The sequence below is a fragment of the Homarus americanus genome, unplaced genomic scaffold, assembly GCF_018991925.1.
Source record: "Homarus americanus isolate GMGI-L3 unplaced genomic scaffold, GMGI_Hamer_2.0 scaffold48406, whole genome shotgun sequence".
NCBI classification, from domain to species: Eukaryota; Metazoa; Arthropoda; class Malacostraca; order Decapoda; family Nephropidae; genus Homarus; species Homarus americanus.
The window spans coordinates 2,042,520-2,065,925 of NW_024753828.1; the positions used below are offsets into that span (position 1 = coordinate 2,042,520).

General features: G+C 41.0%; 2 protein-coding genes across 2 annotated transcripts; both read right to left on the bottom strand.

Moving 5' to 3' along the window:
* Positions 1–4,785: 4,785 nt before the first annotated feature.
* On the bottom strand, positions 4,786–8,493 carry LOC121855568 (keratin, type I cytoskeletal 9-like; the record flags this gene model as incomplete). The annotated part of the gene is given in 5 exon segments (XM_042350568.1): positions 4,786–4,844; positions 6,606–6,796; positions 6,899–7,720; positions 7,929–7,997; positions 8,441–8,493. Coding segments are annotated over 4 exon segments (1,141 nt in total), but the record flags the coding sequence as incomplete, so codon positions are not given.
* Positions 8,494–16,650: 8,157 nt separating this feature from the next.
* On the bottom strand, positions 16,651–19,091 carry LOC121855488 (putative per-hexamer repeat protein 5). The gene is made up of 6 exons (XM_042350463.1): positions 19,047–19,091; positions 18,529–18,612; positions 18,160–18,383; positions 17,547–18,120; positions 17,094–17,284; positions 16,651–16,971 (listed from the first exon to the last, which is right to left on the bottom strand). Exons 2-6 carry the CDS (start codon positions 18,610–18,612, stop codon positions 16,845–16,847), a joined length of 1,200 nt encoding a protein of 399 aa, XP_042206397.1. The 5' UTR covers positions 19,047–19,091; the 3' UTR covers positions 16,651–16,844.
* Positions 19,092–23,406: the final 4,315 nt, after the last annotated feature.

Sequence of the window (23,406 nt, forward strand, 5' to 3'; positions counted from 1 at the left end):
AGCCTGGTGAAGCCAGGCAGGGGCAGGTGACCCACTTGACTGAGGGGGGCGTTGTGGTAGACGCAGCCCTTGGGGAGGCCTCTCCCCTGGGACAGAAGGGCGACTGGGGCACTGCCGTGAGTCAGCATTGTGCCAGCCGCCACAGTTACAGCACCTGGGCTCAACTACATAGCCCACACCACCCCTATTAAGGTGGTCTTTGATTTTCTGGGCACAGGCGGTGGAGTTGTGGTTACGTGAGCAGAAGCGACATCTAGGACGATCACGTCGGCAGCAGGCAGTGAAGGTGTGACCCCAATGAGAGCAGATAACACAAAATGCAGGCCCAGGATGATAGGGCTCTGCATAAAGTGGTGGAAGGATTGGATGGGCTTTCACAGTGGTTGGACATACTCTTCCCTTCCACTTGACAATAACAGCAGCTTGTGGAGTGTGTCCCCGGTAATGTCGATGTATACTGAGTATATTAGAATTAAAGTCACGTGCATCTTCGATGTCAGCGTATAGGGGGAATCGTTTCACTAGGATGTGGCAACATTCATCAGCGTCTGCTGGAGGGGCCACTAGGACAACCCCGTCAAAGCCAACAGTACTAAGGGTTTTATAGACTTCAGGAGTCTGACACTTGATAAAGTTCCGGTTCTTACCTTGTCGGAATTGAATGTTGGGACCATGCTGTCTGCAGTACTTCATCATCCAATTAAACCGATCCTCAACAGATTTTAATGAGTCCTTGGGAAAGTGGAGATTCAGCTTACTTGTTTGTTTGGCAGAGGGCAGGGTGATAGGGTCCATGGCATTGCTGTTTCCACTGTGGCTAGTGTTTCCCATAGAAACATTACCGTCACTGTCATAATCACTGGGGCCTGACTCTTGAAGGGTGTTGGATTCAGTCAAGACCTGCTGTGTTTTATTCCCAGTTGAATTCTTTCTGCTTCCTTCTGTGTGTCGTCCTTTTCTTCCTATCATTCATGATCTCATCACTGTCACTTCCTTCACTTTTCTTCGCCTCCTCTCGCCTCCTCTTCTTTTCTTTCTTACTAATCACTTCTTGAAAATTGTCTATCACTTCTATTGTTGTTGGCCGCGGATTGTCTGCTTCTGATTCACTACTTGAAAGCCTCAGGTCGTCTTCTAAGTTGTTCAGTAGGGCAATCTTTTCTTCTTTAGCCAAAGCCTTCATAGGTTTCTGCCCACCACTCTCCCCAGGCATTGTGCAATGCTTGTGTTCGGTCACAGGCGAGATGGAGAGGCAACGACGTCACTACCACGTCATACAACGTCACGCTCTTCGCACTGCGCATGCGCAGATGCGAAAATAACCAACCAGAGGGTCCAGGCAGAAAGTCCAGATATTTTATCTAAAATATTGTCTAAGTCCAGCAACTATAAATTTCACAAGCGACACTGTGCTTACAACTGGGCTCCACTGTAGTTCTCTAAACAGACTGAAGGTAGTCGTCTCACTAAATTCATCAGAATTGGGAATTATAGAGAGATCACTCACAGCTTTTGTTGACGTTACACGGTGCGCATGTGAAAGGTGTAGTATACATAGTTATTCAATTTTGACGGTCACGAGAGGTTCCCATGGTAACACATGTCTTATTATGTGATATAGTAGGCTTAGTAGGGTTTACGGTTTTTATCGATTATTAATGAAAATAACACTGTTTTTGTAAAAGGGGATAACCCTCCATACAAATGATACATGATGGAGCTGTTTAGGACACAAGGTTGCTTCCAAAACGCTATAGACAACTTATTATACACTGTATTTAACATAATTACATACTCCCTAGCGTATGTAGTCTTAAATTAAATATCTGAAGACCCCACTCCAAACAATAAAGACATGTAAACCAAACCAACATGCATATTCGTCAATAAAAATAAAATACTAGAGTATGTTTTAACAACAGTTATCACTGTTTGCCACTAATGACGCATCGATAGTTATAATAAGTACGCGTATCCAACACCCTCATTCAATAAATGACCCTTACATAATAGTCGTTGAGGAGGAAAGCCTACCTAGTTTCCCCAGATAAAGGATCTCCTAAATAAGTTTCTGAGCATGTATTTTATTTTCACCGCTCATATGTCGAAGATCGTTAGCAACAACCTGACCAAAATCACTGTCTGCATCATTTATAATATTTTCGGAGGAAGATAATGACTGCAGGTGGTGGAGGGCCTCTTTCAGGGTATTATCAGCATTGTCAGAAACCCTTTTGATCGGTCGTTTACTTGTTAACGGTGTGGGTGAGGGTTCACGAGTATTCGATTCTGCAGCCGAACTAGAGACAGTCAGCGTAGCCATACGAGAGACGGTGGGCGTGGCCGAACCAGTGACAGTGGCTGGTGGATTATCATCAAGTCCCAGCAGTAGCGGATCGTTGAATATCTATAAATAAATAAAAAATATACACAAGCCCTTTGTTAATAGTGACAAAAATATATACATACATATTACGTACTATACACAGAGAGAGACGGAGAACGCTTGCATACGTACCTCGTGATCAGAATGTACCTCAGACATCTTCTGTAGTGTGAGTATCCATGTTTGACACAGATTGTTGAATTGTGACACCATCAATGAGGAAATGCAGTGCGTCAAAGCACCATAATGTCGGAATATAAATGTCCTCAGTTCCAGACTTTTTTTAATTTTTGCATCTTCTTAGTTCCCGTCTATGCTGATTTCGAAGGGATTCAATTTTTCTCTTCACATCACTTGTGGTAACTGTAGTCCCGCTACTATTCACGTCCTCTGTAATCTGTCAGTGCCGCTGCACGTTTGTCCCTGTTCATGTCCACTTTGACATTCCATGGACAAGGGTGCTGACGATAGAGTTCAATCAACACCATGGTCTCTTCTCTAGACCAATGAAGGTTTCCTTGGTCTGTCGCGGACGGTGGAACAGACATTTTCCAGTAGTGACTTGTGGCGAGACTGAAGAACTGGCAGCCAGGGTTCCAAGGTTAACTTCGTTTGTCTGGCAGGTCGTCCATTCATACCCGACAGCAAACGGTCAAACCACCAAGCAGACGACCTTATCTGGCGATTTCGCTCGACCACGGGCACTCCGTTGATTTGCCCGAACAACGGGCATTAAGCGAGTGCCCGTCGGACAGTGCTCGATCCTGTGGACTGGGCTTAAGGCAAAACGTATTTAAAAAGGAAGCTTGAAATTATGGTGGTATAGATAATAAATAAACCTGCCTCTCCCCAACCACACACTACAATGGGCGACATCTGTTGGCCGACCATAGCATTTCCACAAGCTGTTTCGAAACTTCAGACGCAAGGCTATTCGAAACCTCACTGTGGCTGGGTAGTGGACACGACTTTAGTGCACGATAGTACATGAAGGTAAGGCAGGTCAGGTCATGGAATTAGTAGAGATGCACCGGAACTTGCCGGAATAAAATAAAAAATCTGGCCGGAACCTTAAATTTAAAGTGTTGCTTAAACAACGAAAAAAATTAAGTTTCACGACTCAGAAATGTTAATACGGTATTATTGGTCTGTCTCGGTTTTTAAACTAGCTTCTAAAACTAAAGCCGGTAAATGAAGTTCAAGTAGGCCACGGTTTTATATCCTTTACTGCTATAAGTTTTTTTTTTTTTTTTTATATAGGAATACAACAATGCTTTAAGACAAAATTCACCTTCTATAGTATTTTTTCCCCAAACGGTCATATCACCTAATATATAATCAGTTTAGCATTCAAATGTTTGTTTAAGTACATGGAAAAAAAAGAATATGTAAAAAGAAAAAATCGATCTATGGGAAGCCAAGAGTCCGACAGGTACAGTAGGTTTCATGACCTCCAGTCACGCAGCCATCAGGACGACGCGTCCAGTACTTGCTTAGTTTAACACTAGTCTGCTCACCCAGCTGCCTCAGTGCTCACACATTACTGTCTCCCTGAATAGCAGCCGAGGTGGACGTTAGGAGGCAGAGATGTTTAGTAAACATTCTCTACTAAACCATATCACAAAGTTCCGGTCAGTCATTTTTCTAAAGTTTCGTCCGGAAATGGAAATTCATAAAAAAATAAAAAAATAAAAAAATTGAGGTTCCAGCCGAAAATAAGTACCGGTGCAACCCTAGTAATTAGAGCAGGTAAAAATAGTCTGTTACCTTCTTAAATCCATGGCCGGTAGAGTACCATGTGAACCGAGCCGAGAGAACATTATAAAAATGCGTTCACCTTGTTCAAGATCCTCTACTCAGTATTACACAAACAGCATCCAAGTTTAGACAGACAGGGAGGAAGCTATTTAGGTTTTTTGGTAAATTTTTTCTTGGTGGCTAGTACAAGTAAAGGGAAGATAGAAATGTACTAACAAAAAATGTTGTCTTTTCTCCCCAATACTATCGATATTTTGAATGCCTGAACAATCCTTAAGTTTCCCAGCATATTTACTCGCCACGATAGTTTTGGCATCAATAACGAAGTTTGTTTGGTCGAAAAAAAATAAGAAATTGCAAAAGATATAAAAATAATTTACTGGTTGAATTAGGATACAGTTCGTTGCAAATGAGGAAAAATTATCAAAACCATTTCCACAAAATTTTAAGTCGGGATAAATTCCCTACAAGTGTTGGGACAGATCAAGAACTACAATCATGGAGTAACTTCGTCTTATATTTCATGAAATTTGTAATATACAGTAATGTCTTAAGATAAATATTGTCAGCAGATTACAGCATTTAATAGTGGTTGTAGACAGAGGGAACGAAGACGGTGTCAGTGATGGTGTGGAAGTCCTTGAAGGTGGTCCTCTGTGTGTCGATGATGGTGCGGACCAGCGTGGAGGTGTAGGTCAGCCTGCCGGGGTCAACAACACGTTACACACGGGACAAAACACCTAACGATTTTAAATTCTATGCTCGTTTAATAGTTATGACGATAATATCAACTATCTTGTTAATGACTTAATAGCAGTACTCTAATCTGCTAATGAAAATAGTTCTGTTAGTAAAATTAAATTCATGTTTTATGCAAAGCTTAACTATCAAACTTTTACCGCACAAATATTTGTTAGCTAAGTACCGCTAAGGATAGCAGGAGTTCATCATATAAAATGGCTTTATGGAGGAATAACCTCAATAGAATTACGAAGATCATTTACATTTATATCATTAAAAAAATCTAAGCAAAGCAGTTTGAAGGAGGATATATTAACCAAGGATAGTGATCGGTGGCTTTTCTGTGCAGTGCTGCTTGTAAACAAACGTGTTATTGAAGAAGCGGACACGTTGAACATCATGGAAAAGGAAACCACAACCCCATGAAAGAAGAAAATGCCAACTGGACCAAAGACTAGACATTAATATTGGTGGATGCCATTGAAGAGAAAAGTTAATTGAATGGCAGCTTGAAGCCTTTCCTGAATAAAGACAAAAATAAGTGGTTATTTTTCGTTATCCACCCATCACCTTTCCACGGTTTTTGTTTCATAAAATTTAGTAGATCTCATCAACTAACGAAAGAATATTTGAATTTAGCAGTGCATTAAAAAAATAAACCTCGATATTCGCGAATTATTAGTTGTAAATAACATTAATTTTGCCAAGTCCCAATTATGGTGACACGTAGCGTCGCTCTCGTTACCCCACACGAAACATATTTTTTCGCTGTTTTAGTCGATTCCGATATTTATGTTTGGGGCAAGTTTTATTTTTTTTGTGAAGTCAGGACGTGGCCTGTTAGGTCAGGTCACGTAACTTAAAAAAGAAAGTGATTTCCCCCAAAGATAAAAAAAAAAAGTCAGAATCAACTAAAACGGCAAGGAAACTAGCTAAAAATATATATTTTTCCATGTGGGGGGAAAAACAGAAAAAATATGGAGGATAACAAAAAATTAACCAAACGGGGTGTGGCGAGACACGCTGGTTCTTAGTGCTGTCCAAGTCAAGAAATAAGATCCCTGCTATAAAGACGGAATACACACAATATATACATTAAATATATCTCTCGTTTCCCGATTAGTGCGTTGCCGCCGCCGATTGGTTCGCCATGGTATCAACTAACAGAAGACTATTACGGGACTTAAAGTGCTCTAGGGGTCTTTTAACTTAACAGAACTATTAAGGCTCTTAAAAAGTTTCATGCTTAACAGGAAAAAGTCAATCTTAACAACGGTTTATTAGCACTTAAAAGTTGTGTATACCGGCCATGAACTCAATTATGTTTATAAGTAAACAGAGTTTTCAGAGATTATGAGGTAGAAGCCAAATTAGTCGAGAATACTAAACAAAACTATTAGTTTCACACAAACTATACTAAACATTCAAGGGAAGTAGAAGTTAAACTAGCTCACGGCTTAAAAGAGTTTTCATTAGTGTTTTAATAAGTATAAAAAGTACTCTTCGAACCTAACAGGTTTAGATTTCTGCACAAGTTAATTTAAAATCCGTGACTTATTTTGACCCCTCTTAAATTTTCTTACAGTGGGGAAGTTACTGTACTTAAGAAAATAAACCAACAAGTCGCTATAACTCTTGCTTAGAAGTAATGGAACACCTGCACCCCCCGGGTTTAATTTACTCCTATTGCACAGATAATTTGGAGGTTTAGTCTACTTACGCCTGCGTGACGAGGGTGGTGACGGTGGTCTGACGGATGACGTAGGAGGTGTGGGTGATGGTGACGTGGTCTACCGCCACCTCAGTCACCACCCTGAAATCGGACTTTTCGCAGGTGACGGTGACCGACGTGGGCCTGACAACTACCGTGGTCTGGAGGGCGACGCGGTCGTCGACGGGAGTTTGTACCACCTGTAGACGACAACATTAGTGTCCACCTATATTGTAAACATATAACATTAATGCTAAACCTATGCTATATTACTTAGTTATGAAGAGGTTCACTTTACTTACATCAAAGTTAGTAACTGTGACGGTCTCTACTCGGAGTTCAGTCAGGGTCACAGCCACACTGTGAAAAGCCAAGTCAGTCAAGGTCACGAACCTATCCACAGTGATTGTCTGGGTGACAGTGGGCGTGATCAAAACCTCCACTTTCCTGACCTGACCACTGCCGAGTCCTGAGCCAAACACGCTGCCGGCAAAGACCCCACTTAAGCCAATGGTGCTTCCCTGTCCTCCAGTAGGGCCCTGACCAGTGCCAAAGGTGCTACCCTGTCCTCCGGTAGATCCCTGACCAGCGCCGAAGGTGGAACCTTGTCCTCCGGTAGATCCCTGACCAGTGCCAAAAGTGGAACCTTGTCCTCCGGTAGATCCCCGACCAGTGCCAAAAGTGGAACCTTGTCCTCCGGTAGATCCCCGACCAGTGCCAAAAGTGGAACCCTGTCCTCCGGTAGATCCCCGACCAGTGCCAAAAGTGGAACCCTGTCCTCCGGTAGTGCCCTGATCAATGCCGAAAGAGGAACCCTGTCCTCCGGTAGATCCCTGACCAGTGCCAAAAGTGGAACCCTGTCCTCCGGTAGATCCCCGACCAGTGCCAAATGTGGAACCCTGTCCTCCGGTAGTGCCCTGATCAGTGCCGAAAGAGGAACCCTGTCCTCCGGTAGATCCCTGACCAGTGCCGAAAATGGAACCCTGTCCTCCAGTAGATCCCTGACCAGTACCGAAAGTGGAACCCTGTCCTCCGGTAGAGCCCTGGGTTCCAGAGGTGGTTGTAGGGACAACAGTAGCTCTGCCGCCTGTAGTGGTGCCGGTAACTCCACCTCTTTGTCTCTGCTGTGGAGAAGAGAGCAATTAAAATGTACTCACGAAGATAATACAAAACTTTAAATAGGTTACCAAACCGATAATATTTCTTTAATTATCGGATAACTTAGTTAATTAAGAAGTTACAGCATACCAGAGTTTTTTTTTTATATCTGGTCTAATATGCAATTCATAGGGATATTTAAAATACGTAGATCAGGTTAACGTGTTAACTTACGATTCTATCTCCAGCCAAGGTCTGGGTTGTTAGTAAGGCCACAGCCAGGCACACCGTTGTCCAAGACATCTGAAGTTAAGGTATAAAGCAGTTGAAAATCTGGGTTTTTAAAAGATAATATTAGTTAATTTATAATAACCTAGTGGTTAAATGGTTTAATTTAAATGAATGACACTGCAAAATTCTTACTACATTTTCAGAATATTCAAAACTAATTAAGTTAAAGTGAAAGTATAGAGAACTTAACTCGATCTAGTCAAGGATTAAAACAAAAACCTTGGTATTTACTTTTAAAGAGCTGGTTAAGATATTCTGCGTCGTAAGCGAGTTACCCCACTTTGTTTAATAGTTATATACATTTGAGTAGTAAAGTTTATTTACGTTAATATTCACAGAAAAGTAATTAATACTTTTTTTTAATATTAGCCCAATAATATATCAGAAACATTTCCTACTAGTATAGTATGACGAGAAACATGAACCAACCAAAACTACAATAAAAACCACAATACCTTTACAACGAATATTTTATAGTTAAGTGGGGTTGAAGTAATAACGGTGACGAGCACACTGACGTCGTTGACCCGGTGCCCCCGCCTTTTATACCCACACATCCCTCTACCCCCCCCACCCAACCCCCATAACCCCCTTACCCCCCCACCTCTTCTCCCTCCCTCTCTCCCTCACGTCTCCAAACACCCTTAACCAATCATAAGTCAATTTTATTCTCCATAGCCTAACCAAGTTACATTTATTTCAGTAAAGAATGATTCACATATTTTTATATAAAATGACTATAAGAGTAAAAGTATTAAACCGTATATTTTATACCTCTGATGTAACGACCAACTCAAACCTAACAACCAAGCAAAGGTACCACTGACATAATTCAATTTCCGTATATCAACTTGGTGCCATAATAGTCCTGTATCTCACCCCATCTTAGACGCAAATCTCTTATAGTTATTTATATTTACTGTATGATCTAAGAGGAAATATATTTATAAAGACTTTAGATGATATATAGTACAAGTCACGAATGATTGAAATTAAAATTTAAATAATTTATTAACAATAAAACTACTACATCAAAAGGACTGGGTAGTATACTACTCCCACCCTCACCTTTGACATCCCCTTCTGGGGCTTACAAAAAGTTATAAATGTTAATACAATAATTATTTTTACATCAGATAATGTAATCCTACACAAAATTAAATGACATATCCTTGGGGAACATTTTTTTTATACATTGCAAGAATTACTTTAATTTTTCCATTATTAATCAACCAACAAACTTGTTTCTTTAAAGAAGTGATCTCACTGTTCCTGTATGGTTGGATTTTTTCACATCCTAATACATAATGTTATAGTGTACTGTATGTGCATCCCTAAGATGACACGGTTGACAAGGTGCTCGTGCTGTGCCTGACGGAGATAACTTCAGAGTTCAACTTCGGTTTCTCGTTCTATTATTTTAATTTTGAGATTAGATTTAGTGAGGAAAACTTTTTCATGCAGTTAAACGACCAGAGGACTAGACACTCCTTTAGAGTCCAACCTCGTTCCCCTCCAGAGTCCAGTCACGCCGTTTGAGTCCAGGAAAGACCTTCATTCTCCGTAACTTATTAAATGTCTAACTGTCATTGTGAAGGAATTACCCTGTTTTGTTTTGCATCTTGCTTGAATTCGAAACTAGGGATTCATTTCACACGAGCTGTTGTGAGAGGCCGACAAGGCAGGCCACGTCACTTAGGAGGGACTTGCCTCGCCGCTGACACCTGTCCACTCTGTTGTAAGTAAAAAAAAAAAATAATATATTGTCGTCGAGAAATAGTTCCATAGCAGTTAGCCTGTTGGGAAGACAGCCCCAGTGAATTAGCTTATTTAGAAGGGTGTTGAATCATGATTTACGCCAGAAATAATGTATTATTAGAGAGTTTGCCCCTAATTTTCGGCCCCCCCCCAAGGCCCTGATGTGGGTCATTACCTGTGCCCGGGTGGGCTAATCCCCGTAAAAAAAAAATCACAGACCGTTCTGTGTGTTCTTTCATATACTTGGCCCAAAATAGGGAGAATGGTATTATTGCAGTTTTTCACAACCATAGAATCGATAATTTTTTATTTGTGTAGCATACTGAAAAGGCTATTACACATCATCTTGGATGAGAAAATGAATATCACTCAACATGTAATGTCTCACTACGGGGTATATCAATGCACTTTGGAGGAGTATAGCAAGTCACGGTTTTTCTTTTTTTATAAAACTCTTATGACTTGTTCTTGGGAAAGTTATATACTTGGTTCTTGTAATTTAAGGTTGATCCCATTAAGCTGCCACCTTGTGTTCTGGCCCTTAACCATTGATTCTTGGTGAGTTGCCCTTTTCTTCTTTTATTTAGGAAAATATATTATATACAGTTCAAAGTGTATATCACCATAACTTATTTACTATAGCTAAGAGCGTTAAATGAGGACGGAGACTGTACAATTTTTTTTATCAATAACACTTACTAAATGAGTTCTGATCCACATACCTATACTAGGGCAACGCAAATTTAATGCATAGCATTTGGAACCCTTCATTTTGTATTTTAATGGCACGGTTTACTCTGGATAGACCAAAGGAAATTTTGCTAATTAATGAAGATTACTGTTAGCATTGGATGATCCTATGGTACTATCACGGTGTAAAGCGTCATATTTACATTTACACGTATGTCCAGCAAATGTATTCGCATTTATACCTGCTACAGAAGGAATATGTGAACTCGCAGTCAAACAAACTAACGTAGGCACAGCCCTAATACAATGTAATTATACACCGATTTCTAGGAAAAATCCGTTTCATGCGCATCTACATACAGTGCAGCATTTTTTCTTTCCTGATGAAACTAACGTCATTTTAAGGCTGCCAAGATGGTGGTAAGCCGTTGGTTGTGAAAGGTTATTATAAGGCTCCGGATTACTGTGAAATAATCTGTAGTTCACGGAAGACCTTCCCTTCTCATCAGCATTTTGCATTAAATTTAAATCTTCAGATTGATTCCATTGGCTCAAGTTCCTAATTTAACTATTAAGGCCCGTCCACACGATCGAGCAGTGCCCGGCGGGCACGCGCTAAATGCCCATTATCAGGCAAAATTGGCGGGCAAACCAGCGGAGTGCCCGTGCCCGTAGTTGAGCGAAATCATGGTCCGCCTGCCTGGTGGTTTGCTGCCGGATATGGAGTGACGACTGCAAATGTGATACGTATATGGTCCCCTCTCGGTCCAGATGTATAACCAAATAAGGTTATGCAGTGTACATTATTGGCGTGACAATAAACGGGAGATTGTTTATGTTAGGGTTGCCATATCTGAACATTCAAAAAAGAGGACGTTCCCGAAGACATCCCCCCCCCGGCACACACTTTGGCTCTATGTTTGCGTATAATTTTGCATATTTGCATAGCATTAATATATATATATATATATATATATATATATATATATATATACACACCAGTATCTGTGTACTGTATTGCATTGTGTTTTTAATGTAGGCTAATATACAACATACATGGTATAGAAATCTTAAAAATAAAAAATTACCTTTGCTTAAGGCTGAATATCTTCTTTAGCTGCAGTCTTCTTCCCCCACTATGTGTGTATGACTTGATGTGTGACTGCAAGGTGTTTCTCGGAAGTTGTACTGTACGGTCAGAATGCCTTTCATTGTTTCAACACTCAATTTGTTCCTTTCCTTTGTCCATTAACTTTGCATCCGTGAAAAAACTCTTTCTGTATTTGCATTGTGAGATGATATAGCAAAGAAGAATTGTGCAATTCTTAGCAATTCTGAGTGGCATTCAAAGTTCTTTGATTTTTCAAAGTATCTGGTCCACTTTTTATGTGTTGGCAGATTACTAAATTCTTCATCACTTGTAATTTTCCACAAACTGCTTCAGGTTACTAACTTGGTCAAAACACATTACATCATCAACTTCTACCCCCTTATCAATCAAATATTTGACAGCTAAGTTGACAACACCGTACAGGCGTACACGTGACTTAACAGCTGACGAAAACTGAACGAGATCTCTACGGTTTCCACCTCCCCACACTCTGTCGCTCTCTCTCGTCATTACAGTTACATGTTTTTTTTTTCCGCGGAGAAAATGGTGGAAGCCGAAATTCCGGACTTTTGAAGAATTTAAAAAATTACTTCCGGATGAAGATTTCGAGACCTAAATGGAGGACATGTCCGGGAAAATACGGACGTATGGCAACCCTAGTTTATGTATCATGTAATGACATTCGTGTGTGTTCTTCGTTCCTGCCGCTCTCCTCACTCTAGTCCCATAGCTTCCTGTCTATGCATATCATAATTCTAACATTATTCAATGACTTTTTATGTATTACAAATCTCACCTGCAAGTAATCTTCCTGAGTACTTCATACATGGCTTGACAAGTTGCAGGTATTATGCGAGACAAACTTTGTTTTGATATCCTCGTTCTATACTGAAGTGACGTGTACTGTAGGTGCACCCAGTTGAAAGATATATGAGCATTGACTCTAGACGAGCCTCTGCAGATATATTCTCCTTCATACTGGTATCCTGTTATTTTTTATATATGGTTCCACTTTCGCTCGAAGTTTGTCAAAGGTGTTGGGTCCATTCTCATGTAATTGGTGAAGTCTTGCTCATGTCCATCTTGCAGTTCACGTAAAACCGTGGCATGACTTCACAACACTTTTCTTCGACCTAACCACTCTTTGCACCATTCCCTTTTCTGCATTTGGTTCTTCTTTTTGCACATAGCAGCAATTATTACAGTACACAACGTTATGCTCTTCGCTTTAACTGTCCGGCGATTATTCCTGCGAGACAGTGAGGAGTGTGAGGGGGCGTGTTTAGGCCTTGCCACCAATGTGAGTGGGCGGGTTCCCTCTGTTTCTACACCACCCTCATCTTACTTACTTCTCTCAAGTCTTACTCTTACTCAGTTCCGTCACCTATTCTTTGGTAGCATGGACATTCTTTTGGTAACATGGTCGAGGGTCTAGGCACGTGAGCATGATAATGCTGGCATCAAGTCACTTGGATGGAAATAAAGGTAAAATACTGTGGGAGAAAGGAATACACCTAAAGTACTCTAAAAACAAGTTTATTTATATGCAATCAATGGGGAAAGATATTGTATTAATCATATAATTACCAGGCTCAACTCCTGGGCTTAGTGCAAACTCAATTCCTTCATTACTCTTACTCACAACGTTACTGGTGTTACATTACATGGCACTCATTGTAGATTATCTTACTCAGCATATTCGTTAATAATTAAACTAGCATATACAGGGTCCACTACCCAACATAGGATAATTATTTCCATCTAATTATCCCTAACATACATGTTACAACCCTCTCTGTGGACATACACTTCCAAGGAGTAACCCAGGGTAGAGCACTGGGGCTCCACCTGTTGTTATTGTGGGGTAGCCAGACACATGGCGGGTCTGGGGTCTGGCCCAACGAAGCCGTGGGGCACATTAATCAAGCCGCATCTGTGCCATCTTCTCATATATGATCCCGGCTGGACATCTAATACATCCGAGGCGGTTGTTGGATGGTAGAGCGATTCAAGAATCACCAGGATCTGGAGACAAACGGGAGAGCAGACGTCAGGGGACGGGGAAACATGACAACACAAACAAACTCTCTTGTCTAGACGACAGACGTATTTACGTTATATTACTTCTACACTGGGTGAATGACAATTCAACTGTTAAATCATGAACACTGGTGAACACTGATATTCCCTACAATTGACTAAATCAAACTGAATGGCTAGGGAACACAGAACATACCTGGAGACAAACGGGAGAGCAGACGTTAGGGGACGCTGTCGATCGATCGATGGATGAAGTAAAGTGTGAAGAAATCTTGATGCAGATGCATAGATTGGTGGTGCGGGAACTGGACTTGAAGAATAATGGTGGAATTTGGAGGGACTTGGGGTTGGTGGATAGTGCAGAAGGAAAGCGAGGAAATTGGAAAATAGTAGTAGAATGCTAGGTCTTGGGGCTCAACCCAAATGCTTCTGTTATCTCATGTTTGTGTTTAAGCTAAATTTCGTCTTAGGTGTTATATTTATGTCAGGTGTTTGTATGTTTAGCAACTGTTGCAATTTTGCCTTTCATTTTCGTGTGTTATGTCCTAGCCAATGGTGAGGAGTCTAGGGCAGGTACTTGTGTTTCTGCCAAGAACATCCTATCTTTTTATGATCTAATGTTGTGTGTGGTTTGGCTGCCAAGGTTGTCACTGGGGTAACCTTGCATCTCTCCCTTACCAGTAGTATATATACCCCTGAGTTGCCAGTGATCGCTACTCACGCAATGACAATAATTACAAACAAACTAACTGTTACTCATTCAAAGATGACCCTCAGTTGACAAAGGTCTGGCGAATTACTGGAGTTGATTTACACAGACTAATTCAAGATTGAGCTTCCCAGGAGAAAGTGGAAAAAACAACGTATTGATAAAGGTCTTCACAAAGACGGGGCTTACTGGGAGGGATCACGAGGGTAAACACGCTCCTTCTAGGGGTCGCTAACTCACTCATGTTTTGCGGGCGTGGAGTTTAATAAGAATCATTAGTTAAATAGATCAGCAGTCAACGTGACCATGACAACACCATGGTGATCGCACCACACCCGCCACTGCCGACCACCTACCGGCGCCAGACTATGACTGCCGCCAACCACCCCCGTGTGTACAACACACAGGATTTGCCCAGTAAACGGGCAAAGCCCGCCGGGCATTGCTCGATCGTGTGGACGGGGCTTTAGTAAACTCAATATTGTCCAAGAAGTTAAGTAATTTCTTATTTGAAAGTCAGTTTACTAACTTAAATCACTTGCCATTTTATTTGGCGCAGGGAGTTGCCATACCAATTTTTCTATTCCCACTATTGTATTACCTCTGGCAGTGATATTTTTATTTTGTTACTAGTCAGTATCTTCCAAGTTTGCCGTTGTACATAATATACTATCCCATAAGACACTCAAGTCTAGGACCCCAGTAATTAGTGAAACTCAGGTTCCAGTTTAGTGTCTACACATGTTTGTAACATGGGTAGGTATATGTATGGGGTTTATTCTGCGAGCACAGTTAAATCCTCCTAGAAGCTCTGAAGTGGTGACGGAGCGATGTATTAGTTCTTACTTTATATAAATGTGGGGGAGTACTTTAAGCTTATATAATCATATAAGCTATGAGGTGGCATGGTCATACCACGTGACGGGTAAGTTCCAGCCTGGAGGCGGGGCCCTAAAATGCAAGGTCAGATTTTAGACGCCAGATAGACCTGGCATTATCACTGCTACTCGCAAACCGGATGTATTTAGTAGAGCTAATCTATTATAGCCTCCATCCTCACTTAACTCTCATGGCTATAGTGAATAAGTGATGGCGATATACACTTGGAACTGTATAGAATATATTTTCCTGAATGAAATCAAGTAACTTCGGTTTTGCTAATAAAATCCAATAAACTTCACATGTTCCAGCTCCATTAACTCAAGAATCGACGGTCAAGGGCCAGAACAAGGAGCCACTGGTAATAACCGAAAACAACCATACGAAATGTTGCCCCCACAAGTACAGTATATACCATGTAAACAAGTCAGTTATGTACAGGGTATGTACTATCGTGGACAAAAGTACGCTCCTTGTAGTGAAACTTGATACACGGGAGTCTCCGAACTGACTTAACCAGATTGTTATCTGATGCGGGGTGTACTGTGCGGGTCGATACTGCTACCGTTTGGGAAGGAGCGAACTTTTGTCCACGATAGTACATTATACCAGTGAAGGAAACACTACAGTATCTGAATGTGGAAATCATTTACACGAGAATGCATGGCCTGTATCGATCGATTTCCAGCATGCCAAATGGTATAGTACATATTGAAACGAAATATTCTAACATTAAGCAGGCAAGTATTAAAAATAAATGAAGAGTCTCATACTGAAGGCATTATAGGCGAGGAATAGGGTCACGAGTTTTGAGGCAGTTACTCCCGAAACTTTTTTCCAATTTAGTACCGTGCTCACTAACTAGATGGCGGGGTTTACCCGGGGTAAGAAACGTACTGATAAAGGGCAATTGGTCACCCTCAGAGTGCGCCCTGACTACTATTTAAGAGCGATATGATTTCCTCGTTCTTTAACCCTCATTGGCACGAGCTACAGCGAAGCATGGAAAAGCTATAGCAAGTTACTATACTAGTACCCTAGACAATATTTACCAACTGGCTTAAGCAAGTTTGAGACCATAGATTTTTCTACATGTACCAAATAAGGTCATCGAGATTGAAGTTTGTTCAGGAGACCTCTTTCCCAGAATCATTAAACTTAAAGCAAGAGTTACCAGGAAACAATTTCATAATGTCAGAAATGTTTGGGCATGAATTAGAAGTGTTTACAGCACGAATTGGAAGCGTTTAATTTTCGCCAAATCTGCTTTACGTGGTTATATAACCAACTTCATGGTTGCTTGTAATCTACAAGTCTAGTGCAGACACTTTGCGTCATGTAATTAGTTTAATGGTTTTAACCGTGTAAAGTTAATAGAAACTTTATGCTATAACCTTCAACAAACTATTTATAATGAGATCATTAAAGCCGATAAAAAGCTTAGTCATAGAGTAATAACGGTATTAAAATATTGTGGCAATAAAAGTTTTATTGAATAATGCTCAAGTGTATACAATGCAAGATTATGATTGGAAGTGCTGGTGTACAAGGGACTAGTTAATAAAGGCTGGCAATAGTGGACGCCGCGAGGGCACTAGACGGCGGTGGTATGAATTCTGGTGTACAAAGGATTGGTTAATAAAGGCCGGCATTAGTGGACGCCGCGAGGACACTAGACGGCGGCGGGAGTACCGTAGGTGCCCTGCACGAACATGGTGTCATACACTGTCCGGAGGTCAGTCAAGGTTGTCCTTTGAGTGTTTATGATCGACCGTACCAGTGTGGAGGTGTAGGTCAGGCTGTGGAAGAAACCAGTTTACCATCAGTACCTGAACCAATATATTCAGTTTTATACCAAGTTAAGAGTCCTAACGCCTGGCGGGTTACGGTTAAACTAGGGCAACAGACAGTTTATACATACGCCTGTGTGACGAGGGTGGTGACGGTGATCTGATTGATGACGTAAGAGGTGTGGGTGATTGTGACGTGGTCTACCACCACTTCAGTCACCATCCTGAAGTCAGACTTCAGGCAGTTGACGGTGACCGACGTGGGCCTGACAACTACCGTGGTCTGGAGAGCGACGTGGTCGTCGACTGGTGTTTGTACCACCTGTAGACGACAACATTAGCGATTACCTATTTTGATAAACTGCTATATTACTGTTATATTAACAACCAATGCTATAATATATATGTGACAACCTATACAGTAATGTGTAGCAACCTATATAGTATCAACAGCTAGAAGTTTAAGCTAGTTAATGTTAATACTAGTTAAACTAGGGTTATATCAACCGGTGTTGGTGGTTGTTCAACCTGCACCGAATTACATTCTCCAGGTTCACTTAAAACGGCGATCTACATTTACCTACCGCGTGCGTTCCCGCCGTGATGGTCTGTAGTCTAAGGGAAGTCAGAGTCACTGCTACGCTGTGGAAAGCCAGGTCAGTCAAGGTCACGAACCTGTCCAGTGTGACTGTCTGGGTGACAGTGGGCGTGATTAAGGACTCCACCCGCCTGACCTGACCACTGCCGACGCCAGAGCCGAAGACGGGGCCACTGCCGACGCCAGAGCCGAAGACGGGGCCACTGCCGACGCCAGAGCCGAAGACGGGGCCACTGCCGACGCCAGAGCCGAAGACGGGGCCACTGCCGACGCCAGAGCGAAGACGGGGCCACTGCCGACGCCAGAGCCGAAGACGGGCCACTGCTGACGCCAGAGCCGAAGACGGGGCCACTGCCGACGCCAGAGCCGAAGACGGGGCCACTGCCGACGCCAGAGCCGAAGACGGGGCCACTGCCGACGCCAGATCCACTGCCGACGCCAGATCCACTGCCGACGCCAGAGCCAAAGACGGGGCCACTGCCGACGCCTGAGCTAAAGACGGTGTCACTGCCGACGCCAAAGACGGGCCACTGCCGACGCCAGAGCCAAAGACGGTGTCACTGCCGACGCCAAAGACGGGGCCAGACGCCAGAGCCTACTGCCGACGCCCACTGCCGACGCCAAAGACGGTGCCACTGCCGACGCCAAAGACGGTGCCACTGCCGACGCCAGAGCCAAAGACGGGGCCACTGCCGACGCCAGAGCCAAAGACGGGGCCACTGCTACCTTGGCCAGTGTTGCCCTGACCCAAAACGGTGTTATCGCCTACAAGATTAACAATGGGACCTCTTCTCTGTTCTTGGGTCAGAATTATGTTTGCATTCTGTGGAAAACAGTACAACTTTAATTTGTATCAAACAATACGTATCCTAAGAAATTAAGTCAACAAGTGATCAAATTTGACACGGAGTAATATTTCATAAAAAAAAATTTGGATATATTTTTAGTTAAGAACGAGAGATATTAACCGGTCTTCGACGATAATCACCAGCCTGTGCAGGAGAAACGGCCAGGATGGCTAGAGCCAGAGTTAGTGCTACGAGCGTCCACATCTGGGAAGAAATATAGGATTTATTACAATTCTTCATTAGTGTACATAATGTTGGATGAAAACAAATGATTTTAATAATAGTTTTTAGGCACACGATTAAGCAGCATGATTTTACGGTTTTTTTTCCCCGAGGCAAGAAAAGTGACAAGACGTTATGCAAGTATTTAGAAACAAAATTGAACATACTAATAAATACCCCTAATGTTAACATAAGTTAATTACATAGCGTAGACTTTGAAAGATGCATTAACAACGTAATCCATAGTTACAAAAATATTCAATCCCAATTTGACAATGATTATCAAGTTTATCGAGACGTAAGTAATACTTATTCATCAAACCCATTAAATAAACACAAGCCATTATCAATAATAAAGAAAATATCCCATTAACTCGCATTATAAAATTTAAAACGGAACACTTGAAGTACTTAACCTTAACAATGACTGTACAGTTAAGTGCTCATCAAGAGCAAGCTGAAGACAGAATGACATGCCTGGCGACCTACCCTCCCTCTTTGCCTTCCTCAACCTCCATACCCCCTCTTTCACTCCCTTCACCTCCCTCACCCCCATACCCCCTCTTTCACTCCCTTCACCTCCCTCACCCCCCCATCCCCCCTTTTCACAGGCGATATTCGTCAACAAAAGAAGTGTCATTACCTCGCTTATCCCTCAGTACAAATATTTCTTGAAGTAATATTCATAACTTCTGTGATATTAACTAACCGTTGGAATATTACTAGAAATTTATTGACTGAAATAACCTTTCAATTTATTATCTTTGGATCGTAGCAACAGGGGTGGAACACGTAACGAGGTTAACTACCATCGTTATAATTTGTCCTCGTCCTTCGCTCCTGCTTAATGGACGAGTTGACAGTTATGAGTAAACACAAGAAATACACTCCGTCACGTTCGTAGAGTGATGCGGTATATATAATTTGTAATAAAAGTTTAAAGTCCTGCTATAATAGTAGAGATAAGTTTATTTCTCTAAAAACAGGGCCGCCATTTACCATGACGTCACCAGTCACCACCTACCCTGCAGACGACGCTCTCTATCAAACTCACATTAATAGTACAAAGGTGGCCTCTTTAGACCCCAAATGCCACGTTCAGGTAAGTCTTAAGGGTGTTTTTTTTATGGTCTAAGTCATGGACATTTCGTAAGTGAAAAAATGTGCCGTGGAGAGCAGCTTCAAACATAGATTGGATGGATATATGAGCTATAGGGGTTGGGTGTTAATGGGACTGCAGTTTCCTCCATTCTTATGTTCTTATGGACATAAACAACTCCCATGTTCACACCAGCTCAGCTGTCATGTAATCTTACCTGGTAGACTTTCTCTTCTTTTTTTCGAGTGCATTTACAGAGTATATCAGTACTAGTGGAGATACAAGTAAATTTAGAAGTAATGACATTGTCTGGACTTTGTTTTGAGAATGCCTGATGACATGACAACAAAGTCCATTTTTTGTTTTGATGATTCACTAATGAATCAATGGGATATATCATTTACAGGTATATTAATTAATGGGTAAAATTTTACTTAAACTACTATAAGGGTTTGGATGCTTAGATTCGAGATAGGCTATATTGGGTAAATTTTAAGTTTTGGTCATCCTTGTACTTCGACAGACTATGTTTTTTTTCTGATGGTTTGCGATGTGTTATGAACGATTTAGACCTTCATTTTTATCGGAAATCACTAGTTTTGAGTTACTACCCCACCCTTACCGATGTACTGTATGTTAAGCTAACCTTATAACTCATCATACCCTAACCCAACATATCTGTATTTTCTTGTGATCGAAAAATGTTTTGCGACAGAAATCCAGTAGAGATAATTTGTCTTCTTGTTTAAAGAACTTAATCCCCTAGTTAGAATCTTAAGGTTCCCCAGATGACCAAAACGAAAATAATACCAATATTGTTTGGAATGTTTATACTTTCAAATTTGTAGTAGGGGCAGCTAATATCAATTAAGTTAGTTAATGTGCTTAGTAATATTTATATATTTAATATAGCATTACGGTGTTGCACAGTAAAGCACAATTAATTATCTAATAATATTTATTTACAGAGCCGATCAGCCGAAAGGTTGCACAACTACTTCCAGGGTTCCTCAAAGAGATGAAAGAAGTTTACCAAAAGTAGATGTCATTATGATAAAAGAGTATTATCAAGAACTCCGCCATCCAGCTATGAAGCACGTTAAATTACATAAGTCATCTGATCATCTCAAGCCCATCCCCTGGCCATGGTCGTCCCTAGTCCTTCCACAATATTGAATATAGACACCAGTGACGAAACTTACATTTTCCAGACATGAAATAGAAAAGTGATGAAAACTTTCACGTTGGAGTTATCGGTCTTTTGCATCATTTTGGCAGCCCAGCAAGGAAATACACATGATGATACTTGAGCAGTTATTTATTTTAACCCAAAATAAGGTATGTCTGTGTATATCAACACTGTATATAGCCACAAGTCCTGTATTTCTGCTGGTAACAACACATACACCACAGCTGGCTGGGCGGCTCACACTAGTCAGTAACGTCACAACCAAACCCAGAGCTTTTCGCAGTCACGTGACTTTGTAGCAACTTTAACCTTCATTTTTTTTCACTTTTTGGCTAAATTTATTTAAAAACTTCATTACCATAGTGAACTTAAGCGTTTTCTTTATCTATTGACCTGCCATCTAACGAAAAAATTCCGACCGTCAACTCGTCCATTGTCAAAACTTGTCTTCCACACTTGACTAAAACTCGGAACATGAAGGAACAACTCCACAAGCTTATCAAACAGTATTACGGAATCCAGGAAAATCAGAAAAAAAGGCACGGAAAAAACTTAACCTAACCTACGTGCAATGCCATCATATATATATTGTGTTGTCAATGTGTACAAGTCCTGTGAATTTTTTTCCTGTGACTTTCCGTTCACCGTATTACGAGGTACAAGTTATTGCTTCAGCTGTAATAAACCAGTCAGTCAGTCAGTTGGTAAAGTCAGTCAGTCAGTAAAGTAAGTCAGTCGGCCAGTCAGCCAGCCAGTCAGTAAAGTAAGTCAGTCGGTCGGTCAGTAAGTCAGAAAAGTCATTTAAGTCAGTAAAATCCGTCCGCGTAAAACCAAACCAAAATACCTATCACCCGAGCCATTTCAATTGTTTATTCCTTGATAGAGGAAGCGGGATCCTAGTGCTGTCACTAGGTACCCCTGTACAATGACACCAGAAGCATCTGGCAAGTGTGACAAGTATATACAGTATAAATATTATAAAGGGGCTTACTAAAGCCTAAGGAAGGAAGGATATTCCTTTAACACATAATCAATGTTATTTACATAGTATCTGGCCAGTATGGGGAGGATCATCGTGTCGTGGAGTGGTGGTCCAGCAGGCGTCACGGAAGCGTTGTGTGTGGGGACATCTTAGGAGGTAGTGGATAAGGGTGAGGCTGTCGGGTCTTCTGCATAATGCACAAGAGCGTTGCTCAGGGGATGCGGGGATACCAATCTCCCAAGCAGTCATACCCAATGATGATACGGGCAGCAATCACGTCCCCTTTCCGCGACCCTTTCCCATAGACGTACGAGAGGTCAGGAAGTTTACGGAGGACACCGTACCAGGTGGGCGGGGAGACCAGGGGGATGGCTGCTTCCCGAGCTTCTCTGTTTGCGGCGAATTTGGATTCTAAGCTGCAAAAGTGTTCGAGGAACAACGTCGCCAGGTGTGGCCTTGTTGCAGCCAGTCTTGGCACCCGAGCCATTACAAGACTCTTTCAGTATATATTAAATTACAAGATAAAACAGTCATCATAAATACATAAAATAAATACATAACATGAAATACAAAAATTAGTTACTTAAATACAAGATACACTTTAGAAAAATATCAAGACTTAATTAGTTAGATAAAATATTCAAGCTAACTGAATATCTTGTTCAGTAATAGAGCCATTAAGTTACTCAATTACCTTTTATTTATAATATCTTAAGACGTAATAAACAGGGACCTAACCTAACTTAAAAACCAACAGGAACAAATTCTAATCACGAATAGTGTTCAGTAATTATTTTTTTAACTAAAAATATTATTCCATGCTAATGAAAAACTTTATAATTAGCCTCACCATATCTATACCAGTAAATGTATATACAATTCAATTATTTATATATACCATCTCACGAGGCTGCATATATTAATTAACTAAACTTATTAAGTAGGTGTACCTTGGCGGTAGATTCTTATTGCTGGAGTTTAATTACACAACTAAAATTTGGTTGAAGTTAATTAACGGGAATAATTTAGGATTTGTCGAATTATTTATTCAAGAGGGTTTGCGAGGCAGTGAACGGCCGTACACACACACACACGTGCTGGTGTATATTCCATGTGGTAATACTATGAATATACTCCCTCTGGTATCATTAGAATTTTCACTCTTGATATATTCACCCGTTTTTAATGGACAAATCTTAATTCCACTGTGGTAATACCAATTAATTTTTTCGAGTAATTCTAAAGTTGACCATTATGGTAATACTATAATATTCGCTTATAATAAATATGCCCTTCTGGTAATACTCCAAATAGTTAGGTTATTAAAGTCAAGGGTGTCGTTTGGTGGATATGTGTTTAATTAAGATAATGATTACACAGCAAATATTTGAATACACAGCACCATGGCAAATATTTAGCAATAAACATTACCCAAGTACATTATACCCATAAATAACAATAATCATAATTTTTTTTCATAAACAAAACAATAGTTCGATAATTTAA